At 37.9% G+C, this 12,474-nt stretch overlaps 1 protein-coding gene across 2 annotated transcripts in view; it reads left to right on the top strand.

Annotated features, from left to right (window-relative positions):
- Positions 1-11,669, top strand: part of ADGRA3 (adhesion G protein-coupled receptor A3) — a 122,252-nt gene extending 110,583 nt beyond the window's left edge. For both annotated transcript variants that reach the window (XM_058546818.1, XM_058546817.1), the window contains 3 exons: positions 2,846-2,991; positions 9,848-9,943; positions 10,085-11,669. In XM_058546818.1, the coding sequence (XP_058402801.1) occupies positions 2,846-2,991; positions 9,848-9,943; positions 10,085-11,327 (1,485 nt within the window). In that variant the 3' untranslated portion in view covers positions 11,328-11,669. The remainder of the gene's footprint in view (positions 1-2,845; positions 2,992-9,847; positions 9,944-10,084) is intronic.
- Positions 11,670-12,474: the final 805 nt, after the last annotated feature.

Raw genomic sequence — 12,474 nt, 5'->3', positions numbered from 1 at the left:
GCAGAAGCTGTTACTATTTTAATTTTTATATATTCGTCATAAAGATCATTTTTGCACACTTGCCATGCATAGTACATTTGTCTTAAGTTTATTGGTGGTTAAAAATATGGTTGTTATAATGTATAGTCTCTAGTATGTGAGAGTGGATGGTTAGGTAACAGACATATAAAGTACAACTCTTTAGGAGAATTATTTTATGCCCATTTTTCAGCTTTGGAAATTGGTGTCCTGAGCTAAGGTGACTTTCTTCAGTAATAATCTGTTGTATTTAATGGGTCATTTACATGCCCTATGAATTAGATTACTTGTTTCCAAACTATTTACAAACTTTCCACATGTATTTCTGATTTATTTGGAAGAAATTGTGGCAGTGAGGTGGTATTTCAAGTACAGCCCAAGTGTCTGATGGAGAATACAATAGGAAGTACCTCATTTCAGAAGATTAGGAGTACCCTCTCTACTAGATCTCAGTTCCTCCTCTATTCTGGTTCTTGTAGAATACTTGGTGATTTGCCTACGTAACTGTTACCGGATGACCTCAGACTCCTAAAATTCCACTATTGGTAATAATTGTTTAACTGAAAGTCTTTAATGTCTTTCAAGTGCGAACACTTCTCAGAAAATTTTGAAATGCCATAGAAAACACTTCAAAATCTACAGGTTGAGTTTTCCCTCTTAGATCTAAAACAAGAAAATTCTCCATCTCGCACCTTCTATGTTGATAATATTTTTAACTTCTATTTTTAAACTTACTCACTTTTCAGCCTATCTCATTCTTTTGACCTCTGCATCAGAGAAAACTCCAGCAATAGTAGAGCCTACCATTTTGAGTCAATATCAGTGATTTGTCTTGAATGTTTTGGTTTCTATGCACCAAATTCATTTATACTCTTTTTACTTACAGTATGTGGTGTAACTCCAGATAACTCGAAGGGTTATTTCATGCTTTTTGTTCTACTTATGTCTGTAAATTTTGCTTTTACAATGCAGTCAGTAAAACTAAAGGGAACCAAGGAGCCATTTTTCTTTCTCCTTAAGGAGGTAACTGACTTTCTAGTTTGGCCAAGCTGGATCTACCCTCCCAGCACTTCCAGAGTCATTGCAAGGACAGTGACTACCCTGGATAGTAACTACCCTAATATTTTGCCTGCAAAATAAGCCTTGAGCTTTCATGTCGCCAAGTTTTAGCTACAGATCGGTTCCCCTTAAAATGAACTCTGTGCAGCAGTCTAAGTGTTTCTATTATTGACCTAGGTTTGATAATGTCAATCAATTTGATTTTCTTGAGATTGGAGAACCGTCCTTTTAGAATGAAAAATTTTTTCTTGGAGATTTTCATTAATAGGATTTTGTCTGTAATAACTGTATTTTAAGAAGAAACTATCAAAAAGATAGTAAATAATTAGATAAGAAAGCTGAATTATGTCCTTGATGCTCCAATGACACATGCATTTCTCTCTTAGCCCCATACATACCTTCATCTAGAATTTTATCTTCAACTAAAGTTGCTTCCAACACAGATCATATGATAAACATGCCCTCTATCTCCCCTCTGGGAAGAAACTTAATTAGTGTGGTCATTTATATGTATTGCAGTTATCCACTATTTATTGAGAACCTATTATGTCCCAGATATTGTGTCCATTCAAGCCCTAGAAAAACCCTAGAGATGGTTATTGATAATCCTCCTACTATTCAAATGAGGAAAATTAATTTCAGAGAGCTGGCATTGTTTTCTTAAAACCACACTCCTAATAAGTAATAATACTAATATAGATATAATTTTTATTAATTGCTTATCATTTACAAGGCAATGTGCTAAATGCTTTATGTAAACTATCTTATTTAGCCTTACGGTACTTTCATATTATTCTCGGTTTACAAATGAGGAAACCAGTGCTTGAGATGTTACGTGACTTTGCTAAGGGTGTCACAGCAGGTAAGGGGTGGATCCTGGTTTTAAATCAGGCAGAATTTTTTACTTCAAACTCACTCTCCTATCCACCCATATATTGCTCTCTTACCATTAATGGTATGTAAAAGCTCTGAATTAGGGCTGGCTCCGTGCCTTAGCGGTTAAGTGCACGCACTCCACTACTGGCAGCAGCCCGGGTTCAGATCCTGGGCACGCACCGACGCACCGCTTCTCCGGCCATGCTGAGGCCACGTCCCACATGCAGCAACTAGAAGGATGTGCAACTATGACATACAACTATCTACTGGGGCTTTGGGGGGAAAAAAGGAGGAGGATTGGCAATAGATGTTAGCTCAGAGCCGGTCTTCCTCAGCAAAAAGAGGAGGATTAGCGTGGATGTTAGCTCAGGGCTGATCTTCCTCACAAAAAAAAAAAAAAGCTCTGAATTAGAACTTGGCTCTCTTACTCTAAAGCTTATTCTCTGTGTGCTATGATTCCTGCTTTCTAGTTATTCTCGCCCTCTACATTCCTCCTTAAAATGGGCTTTAGATATGGAATTCTAATTTATAACATTCTATGAGAAACACACCTTTGGTTTAGTGTTGCCCAGGAGCCAATTCTGTCTGTGGTGTGTTAGGGGTCATCTTGGGTGTAAGTTGTAGGCTGTAGGCCTCTTAGGTCCAGCTGTTGGTCTGTCTGTTAGAGGACATAATCCTCTGTTATACATCTGTTCGAGTGCTTTGTTTCATTAGCAGGCAAAGGAGTTGATGATTAGAATACATACACCTTCATACCGCTTTTGAATCACCTTTTCGAAAGTTACTTACCGATCTTTTTGGTAAACCTTAGGGGTGGCTACTACACTTTCTGGTTGAAAAGGGGATTTTTTCTTTTTCCTTTAGTTTATGTATTTCTCAATCTTCTTCCTAGGTTGGAATAGTTCTTCATTATTCCACCCTTGCTACAGTACTATGGGTAGGAGTGACAGCTCGAAATATCTATAAACAAGTTACTAAAAAAACGAAGAGATGTCAAGATCCTGATGAACTGCCGCCTCCACCAAGACCAATGCTCAGGTATTTAATATCTTTGTTTACTGTATTATGTTAAGTGTTCATTAAATAGTAAATTTAATGAAGCATAGTCATAACAAAAATTGCTGCATGAATTTTGGAAAATAAAAGAAGGGCCTTGTAAGTTGGGCTGCCTAGTTTTGAATACTGGCTATGCAGCCTTCCAGCTGGGAGTCCTTAGTGAAGTTCTGTACCTTCTCTGTGCCTTCTTAGTTCATCTGTAAAGTGGGAATGATGCTACTTCATAGAGTTGCTGTGAGGAATAAATGAGTTAATGTGTAAAGCACTTAAGATGGTACTGGCCATATAATGGGTTCTATGAAAATGTTAACTGGTTTTTTTTTTTTTAATTATTTCTGTTAAATCATGAGAACATGCACAGTGTGAGACACTTGAACAGCACAGAAATGTATGGAATAACAAGCCGTAGTTTGCCCTCACTCTTGCCCAATCCCACTGTACTTGACTGAAACAGTTGTTACTATGGTGCTTGCCAAGTGGTGATTTTCTAATTCCGTTATTCTTTCCACATTTATTAGTTCACAATCTATAATAAGGATTATCTTCCTTATTCTTCTCTGTTTATTTATCTGTGTTTTAGTGGAAGGACTTTTTTTTTTAGATTCCACGTATAAGAGAGATCACATGGTATGTCTTTCTCTGTCTGACTTATTTCACTTAGTACAGTGCCTTTGAGATCCATCCATGTTGCTGCAAATGGCAAGATTTCATTCTTTTCTATGGCTGAATAATATTCCATTGTATGAATGAATGAAGAAACGCCACAGTATCTTTATCCATTCATCCATTGATGGACACTTAGGTTATTTTCATATCTTGGCTATTGTAAATAATGCTGCAATGAACATGGGGGAGCATACATCTTTTTGAGTTGGTGTTTTCATTTTCTTTGGATAAATACTCAAAAGTGGAATAGCTGGATCATATGGTAGTTCTATTTTTAATTTTTTGAGGAACCTCCATACGATTTTCCATAGTGGCTGCACCAGTTTACATTCCCACCAACAGTGCACAAGGATTCCCTTTTCTCCATGTCCTCACCAATGCTCATCATTTTTTGTCTTTTTGATAACCATTCTAACAGGTGTGAGGTGATATCTCATTGTGGTTTTGATTTGTATTTCCCTGATGATTAATGATTTTAAAATCTTTTCATATACCTGTTGGCCATCTATATGTCTTCTTCAGAAAAATGTGTTCAGATTTTCTGCCTATTTTTAAATTGAATTGTTTGGTTTTTTTGCTATTGAGTTGTATGAGTTCTTAATATATTTTGGATATTAACCCCTTATCAGATACATAATTTGCAAATATTTTCTCCTATTCACTAGATTGACTTTTCATTTTATTGATGGTTTCCTTTGCTGTGCAGAAACCTTTTAGTGTGATGTAGTCCCACTTATTTATTTTTGCTTTTATTACTTTTGGTGTCAGATTAAAAAAATCATCACCAAGACCTATGCCAGTGAGCTTACTGTCTATGATTTCTTCTAGGAGTTCTGTGGTTTCATGTCTTACATTCAAGTCTTTAATCTATTGTGAGTTAATTTTTGTGTATGGTGTAAAATAGTGGTCAAGTTTCATTCTTTTGCATGTGACTGTCCAGTTTTTCCAGCACCGTTTATTGAAGAGACTGTCCTTTTCCCATTGTATATTCTTGGCTCCTTTGTTGTAAATTAATTGACCATATATGTGTGGGTTTATTTTTGGGCTGTTTTGTTTCATTCATTTATGTGTCTGTTGTTATGCCAATTCCATATTGTTTTAATTACTATAGCTTTGTAATATAGTTTGAAATCAGGAGGTCTAATGCCTCCAGCTTTGTTATTCTTTCTCAAGATTGCTTTGGCTAGTCAGGATTTTTTTGTGGTTCCATACGAATTTTAGTATTATTTGTTTGAAAAATGCCATTAAAATTTTGATAGGGATTGCATTGAACCTATAGATTTAAAAATATTGATTCTTCCAATCCATGAGCATGGAATATCTTTCCATTTATTTGTGTCTTTTTCATTTTCTTTCATTAATATCTTGTAGTTTTCAATATACTGGCCTTTCACCTCCTTGGTTAAATTTATTCCTAGGTATTTTATTGTTTTTGATGCAGCCGTAAATGAGATTGTTTTCTTTATTTTTCTTTCTGATAGTTTCTTATCAGTATATAGAAAAACAACAGATTTTTGTGTATTGATTTTGTATCCTGCAACTTTACTGAATTTGCTGATTAGTTTTAACAGTTTTTTGATGGAGTCTTTAGCGTTTTCTATAATATCATGTCATCTGCAAATAGTGACAGTTTTACTTCTTCCTGTCCAATTTGGATACCTTTTATTTCCTTTTCTTGCCTAATTGCTGTGGCTAGGACTTCCAATACTATGTTGAATAAAAGTGGCAAGAGTGGGCATCCTTGTCTTGTTTCTGATCTTAAGGGAAAGGCTTTCAGCTTTTCATTGTTCAGTATGATGTTAGCTGTGGGCTTGTGATACATGACCTTTATTATATTGAGATACTTTCCCTCTATCCCCACTGTGTTGAGAATTTTTATCATAAATGGATGTCGAATTTTGTCATGTGCTTTTTCTGCATCTATTGAGATGATCATATGATTTTTATCCTTCATTTTGTTAATGCAGTGTATCAGATTGACTGATTTATGGATATTGAACCATCCTTGCATCCTTGGAATAAATTCCACTTGATCATATTGTATGATCCTTTTAATGTATTGTTGAATTTGGTTTGATAGTATTTTGAGGATTTTTGCATCTGTGTTCATCAGGGATATTGGCCTATAATCTTCTTTTTTTGTGGCATTCTTTTCTGATTTCGGTATCAGGGTAACGCTGACCTCCTAAAATTACTTTGGAAGAGTTCTCTCCTTTTCTTTTTTTGGAAGAGTTTGGGAAGGATTAGTATTAATTCTTCTTTGAGTATTTGGTAGAATTCGCCAGTGAAGCTGTGTGGTCCTGCACTTTTGTTTGTTGGGAGATTTTTTTATTACTGATTCAATCTCCTTAGTAGTAATTGGTCTGTTCAGATTTTTTATTTCATCATGATTCAGTCTTGGTAGGTTAAATGTTTGTAGGGATTTATCCATTTCTTCTGGTTTGTACAATTTGTTGGCATATGATTGTTCATAATAGTGTTATGATCCTTTGCATTTCTGTGATATCAGTTGTAACATCTCCTCTTTTATTTCTAATTTTATTTATTTGAGTCCTCTCTTTTTTTCTTGGTGAGTCTATCTAAACGCTTGTCAATTTTATCTTTTCAGAGAACAAGCTCTTGGTTTCATTGATCTTTATTGTCTTTTTAATCTCTATTTCATTTATTTCTGCTTTAATCTTTGTTATTTCTCCTCCTACTAACTTTGGGCTTTGTTTGTTCTTTTTCTAGTTCCTTGAGGTGTAAAGTTAGGTTGTTTATTTGAGACTTTTCTTGTTTCTTGAGGTAAGCATTTATCACTGTAAACTTCCCTCTTAGAACTGCTTTTGCTGCATCCCACAAATTTTACTGTGTTACATTTCAACTATTGTTTGTCTCAAGGCACTTTTTGATTTTTCTTTTGATTTCTCCTTTGACTTATTGGTGGTTCAGTAACATGTTGTTTAATCTCCACGTATTTGTCAATTTTCAAGTTTTCTTTGTGTAATTAATTTCTACTTTCATACCATTGTGGTCAGAAAAGATGCCTGATATGATTTTAATTCTCTTAAATTTATTAAGACTTAGTTTGTGGCCTAACATATGGTCCATCCTGGAAAATGTTCCATGTGCACTTGAGAAGAGTGTGCATTGTTTCTTTTGGATGGAATGTTCTGTATATATCTCTTAAGTCCATCTGTCGTTTAAGGCTGATGTTTTCCTATTAATTTTCTATCTGGATGATTTATCCCTTGATGTAATTGTTAGCTGTTTTTATTTCCGTGAGGTATGTTATAGACTTTACTCTGCTCAAGTACGTATGAATTTAATTATTCTCTACAAAAGATAAAAGTTTTGGAGTTATGCCCTTCCCACCCATTATAATAAAAAAAAATTGTCAATGGATTATCATGCTAGATGAGTAAAAAATCTATCAATGTCTCTGAGTTTATTGAATGCCGGATATGTACCTGACTTAAAGAAGCCCTCTTGCCCTTGAGGAGTTTGCAGTCTCTGAGGAGATGGGCATGTAAAGAGCTGACTGTTATTTGTATAAGAATTGAAGTGGAGATACTTCTTTGAAAGTGCAAACAGAGGAGCCATTAATTCAGAGGGGATGGTGGGCTCTTAGGAATTGCTTGACCACTGGCATGAACCTTCATTACTGATTAGAGCAAAGGGTGGAGGTGGTACTCCAGATACAGAATTATGTGATGAGCTGAGCAAACTTTGAGAAATGCAGTTTGGCCGGAACCTAGGGTGTACAGTGTAGAATAGCAGGAGTTCAGCGTGAAAGCTGAATTTTAGGCCTTTGGGGAACATGTTAAAATGTAGGCAGCCATTAAAGATTTTTAATTAAGGGAGAAGCCTGATTAGATGTTTTTTTAGGACAACCATACATTAGTTGGGAATATAAATTGGAATAAGGAAAATAAGGAGTTCTGCTGAGGTCATTATGGTGGTTCCAATGAGGACTAAAACCAGAACAGTGGCATAGAAAATAGACAGGACATGTGTTCAAGAGACTGGAGGTGGTTTCTCTAGGATTGATGACCAACTGGATTTAAGAGGTCTGAGGGAGAAAAATTTGAAGATGGCTGCAAATGGTCTACTCTAGCCAAGGGTACCTCAGTAGATGTTGCTTCCATCAACTGAGAAAATCATGTAAGAAAGGTAATGGGGAGGGGAGGCACAGCGGAGCTAGGCTTACTAGTATTTTCTTGAGGAAAGTTCACATGTTTGGAAGTCTGGTTCTTAGCAGAGAAGGAAAGCTAGACATAGTTCAGACAGGAGATATTCACACGTGTGGTCATTGAAGCAATAATACTGAATGAGCTCTCCCAGGGAGAAGTTGGTTAAGAAAAGAATGATCCCTGGACCATGTCGATGTTTAATAGATGGGCCATGGAAAATAAAAGGAAGAATTGAAAGAGAACCTGAGAAGATAGAAGATTCAGGGGATGAGTGGTTCCATGGGCGATGCGGGGCAGCAGGAGTGCTTGGCCACAGTCAGGTTATAGGATAAGAGATTTGGCACCTCTGTCACTTGAGTTAAAAGAGCTGAGGGATGGTGTTTGACTAAAACACTTGGGAATCCTATCTTCAAGCAGCTCTTCCTTCCTATTAGATTCTGAGAAAAAACACAAAGGGTAAGTATAAGGGAGCTTGGGCTCCAAACCCTATGCAATACCCAGTGATCCGCAAGTACACCCTGTGTGTTAGTGCAGGCTCCACCCTCTAGGACGCCCTGCTCCCTCCATGTCTTTGAGCTTGAGGAAACCTCAGTGGAGGATGGGCAGGGGGCTTCCCTTCCTGGCCTCAAGAGAGGGCAGTTTCAGTGGCACAGCCGGTGGATGGTGCTTCCACCATCATCTGCTAAGGCGATAAAGGCGAAGCAAATGATGATGCTTATGTTTCCAGGAGTTTGTCACTGAAGGGAGAGAGAAAGAAGGTGGTAGTTCAAGGAAAGTTGTAGAAGATGGGGAAGACTTGAACACATTTATAGGCTGAAAGTAAGAAGCAGTGGAGAATAAGATTTACAACTGCAAAATAAGGGTTAGTGGATAACGAGAAGTCCTGGAGGGGGTGGGGAAAGAGTGGCAGAGAGGATTGTAGGACCCAAGATTAATTTTGGAAAGCCTTCTTTTCAAGTAAGAAGCAAATGTGAATTAGTATAGCAGGGAGAAGGGGAGGGTCACATATGTTGGCCTCCCTCTAATCTGTGAAAAGAAGACAGGGTTAGATTTATATAGTAATTAGCTTATTTTTCAGCAATACTAATATCATATTTAAGGATTTTAGTGCCTGTGAGCATGACTAAGAAACCACTTATGGGAAAACGTGTTATAAATATTGCTTTTATCCGGCCAATTCAGCATTTGGGCTGTGTCTCAGGAAGTGGCAAATGCAGAATTAAGATTCTGACCATACCCGGGGGTACCCAGCTAGGGCAGAAAGTTCCCTCCCTGTTTCTCTTTTCAGAGAACTCAAAGAAGCTCCAGCCCAGAAAAGGTTTTCTTTGTAGGACCAGCCACCACTCCAGCTCACTCACTTCTTACTGCACCGTCATTTTTTCGCTCTCCCAGGCTAGTCCTTGGGAAGGGGGTCAGGAGGGGCCTGTGCGCTACGTGAAGCTGCTGGGATCCAGGGACTTGCCTTGCCTAATCTCAGTTGACTAGGGGTAAGCATCCACAGTGGTAGGACATCCTGGAACGTGCAGGCTTAGCCAGATATTAATAAATAATTAATACACCATTACGTGTTTTATCTGAACTATGGCACAATAGATCTTAAAGTCCATTTTGTAGTGGACTAACTTTCTGGTTCACCCTCTGAATACAAAAGAAGCCACTTTCCCCCTAAAAGGAAAAAAAATTATCGACTAAAATTCTGCCTGCAGTAACTGAGTGTTTCTTTGCCTGTCCACAGGGTGGCAGAAGCCGATCAGCTTTCCTCAACTCAGAAACTTAGCTTTGTGCTGTAAAAAAAAAAAAAAATCCAAACAAAAATAAAAATTAAAAGAAGTTATCACTAACAGAGCAGCCTCCAAAAGTTAACGTTCAGTTTATTATTATTGGAATAGGAATAATCATTCATCTTCAAGGAATAACTTTCGCAGTACTGAGATACCATGATGTACACACCGTAATAAATTGGAACGATGAGCTGTTATTTTCCTTCTCCTTCCTTCTAGGTTTTACCTGATCGGTGGTGGTATACCCATCATAGTTTGTGGCATAACAGCGGCAGCCAACATCAAGAATTATGGCAGTCGGCCAAATGCGCCCTAGTGAGTATTTTGTGTTTTCTGCATACCTGACCCAGTTGCCTCCCTTTTAACTATTTCCCAGGCACGAAAGTTTATTGCAATTTCTTAAACAGTTTATTGACATATGTAGCATATGAGCTGGTTCATGATTTTCTTTCCTAGTTGCTGGATGGCGTGGGAACCCTCCTTGGGAGCTTTCTATGGGCCAGCCAGCTTCATCACTTTCATAAACTGTATGTACTTTCTAAGCATATTTATTCAGTTGAAAAGACACCCTGAGCGCAAATATGAGCTGAAGGAGCCCACCGAGGAGCAACAGAGGTTGGCAGCCAATGAACATGGCGAGGTAAATCATCAGGACTCCATGTCTTTGTCTCTGATTTCGACATCAGCGTTGGAAAATGAGCACACTTTTCAGTCTCAACTTTTGGGGGCCAGCCTTACTTTGCTGTTATTTGTCGCTTTGTGGATGTTTGGGGCCTTGGCTGTTTCTTTGTATTACCCTTTGGACTTGGTTTTCAGCTTCTTCTTTGGAGCCACGTGTTTAAGCCTCAGTGCATTCATCATGGTTCACCATTGTGTCAGTAGGGAGGACGTCAGACTTGCATGGATCATGACTTGCTGCCCAGGCTGGAGCTCTTACTCTGTACAAGTCAATGTGCAGCCCCCCAACTCCACTGGGACAAGTGGAGAGGCACCCAAGTGCACCAATAGCAGCACAGAATCTTCATGCACAAACAAGAGTGCATCGAGCTTCAAAAATTCCTCCCAGGGCTGCAAATTGACAAACTTGCAGGCCGCTGCAGCTCAGTGCCATACCAATTCTCTGCCTTTGAATGCCACGCCTCAGCTTGATAATAGTCTGACAGAACATTCGATGGACAATGATATTAAAATGCATGTGGCGCCTTTGGAAGTTCAATTTCGAACAAATGTGCACCCAAGCCGCCATCATAAAAACAGAAGTAAAGGACACCGGGCAAGCCGACTCACAGTCCTGAGAGAATATGCCTACGATGTCCCCACAAGCGTGGAAGGAAGTGTGCAGAACGGCTTACCGAAAAGTCGGCCGGGAAATAACGAAGGACACTCGAGGAGTCGAAGAGCCTATTTAGCCTACAGAGAGAGACAGTATAACCCACCCCAACAAGACAGCAGTGATGCTTGTAGCACACTCCCCAAAAGCAGCAGAAATTTTGAAAAGCCTGTTTCAACTAGTAGTAAAAAAGATGCATTAAGGAAGCCAATTGTAGTTGAACTTGAAAGTCAGCAGAAGTCTTATGGCCTCAACTTGGCCATTCAGAATGGACCAATTAAAAGCAATGGGCAGGATGGACCCTTACTGGGTATGGATAGCACTGGCAATGTTAGGACTGGATTATGGAAACACGAAACTACTGTGTAGCGTTAGTGGGCTTCCTAGGCAGAAATCCATATAAACTGTGATATTCACATTCCTTTAAGCTATGAACATGTAAAAAACAAACTGTTTACAGCCTCCTTAGGGATTCAAAAGAATTTTGAATAAACTTCTAAGTTTTGGATTTTATGTATTTTATATCCCCCAGTTGTTGCTTTTTTATGAATTTTTTTTAAAAAACCCTCTAAAGCATTATTTTAGTTGTCAAAGCACCAGCAGGACATTTTGGGAATCTGAAATGTAATTTCTTGGAATCTGTAATATCTACTTCTGTTTCAGGTGTGTATTTAATACAATAAATAGGTGTTTGTCATTGTGTCAATCTTATATTTTTATATTTTATAATAGATGTATTTAATTCTATTTTATTGAAGTTTATATACTGGGATATTTTAATAAGAGTTATACATAAATCAGTTATCAGATACTTACATGATTATCTCCACTCATTATGGCATATAAATCCAAGGGCTTTTGGATGATGTATTTTATAAATATAGTTTTAAATGCTACAGGTTTTTAAAAAGATCTCACAGAATGTTTTTTGAAGATGGAAATGCCTGAAAAGCTTTTCCTAAATTACATTACTTTTGCCGTATCACGTTGGTCCTATTAATACTACTTTTGACACTGCTGTGGCTTTTCAGTGGTTTATATTTTAATTTTTTTATTCATTCTTTTTTTATTCCCAGCACACATGTTATTCTCGAACGTAAATGAAGAGCTACCGTATAAGGTTCACATGTACTTATTTTCAATTCTTCAATATTGGCTCTTATGTTGGCTGTTATATGTTGTGAAGTTCTTCAGGTTCATGCCACAGTACAGGTTTTTAAATTCCATTCCGAAGACAAAAACTGGTCTGATCCAAAAGTTATCCTTGGTCATCGATGCACTGCAGTCCTTACCCATCTCCAGTCCGCAGTCTCACTGGGGTCCATCCCTGTAACCCTCTGCCGTGACTCCTTGGTGCGTTCAGTTCCCTCTGATATGCAAGGCACTGCCTGAAAAGATTGACACAGCTTACTTCTGTTTTTGACAGCAGTCTAAAGGTTTGAATCAGATTAGAATCAAAAGTCTACGTTTAAGGAATGCTAAAAAATGTCAAGCTTAGCTTGATAAACCTCAATCT

Source organism: Diceros bicornis, chromosome 8 (assembly GCF_020826845.1).
Source record: "Diceros bicornis minor isolate mBicDic1 chromosome 8, mDicBic1.mat.cur, whole genome shotgun sequence".
Classification (NCBI taxonomy): domain Eukaryota; kingdom Metazoa; phylum Chordata; class Mammalia; order Perissodactyla; family Rhinocerotidae; genus Diceros; species Diceros bicornis.
This window is presented reverse-complemented; position numbering and strand designations above follow the sequence as displayed.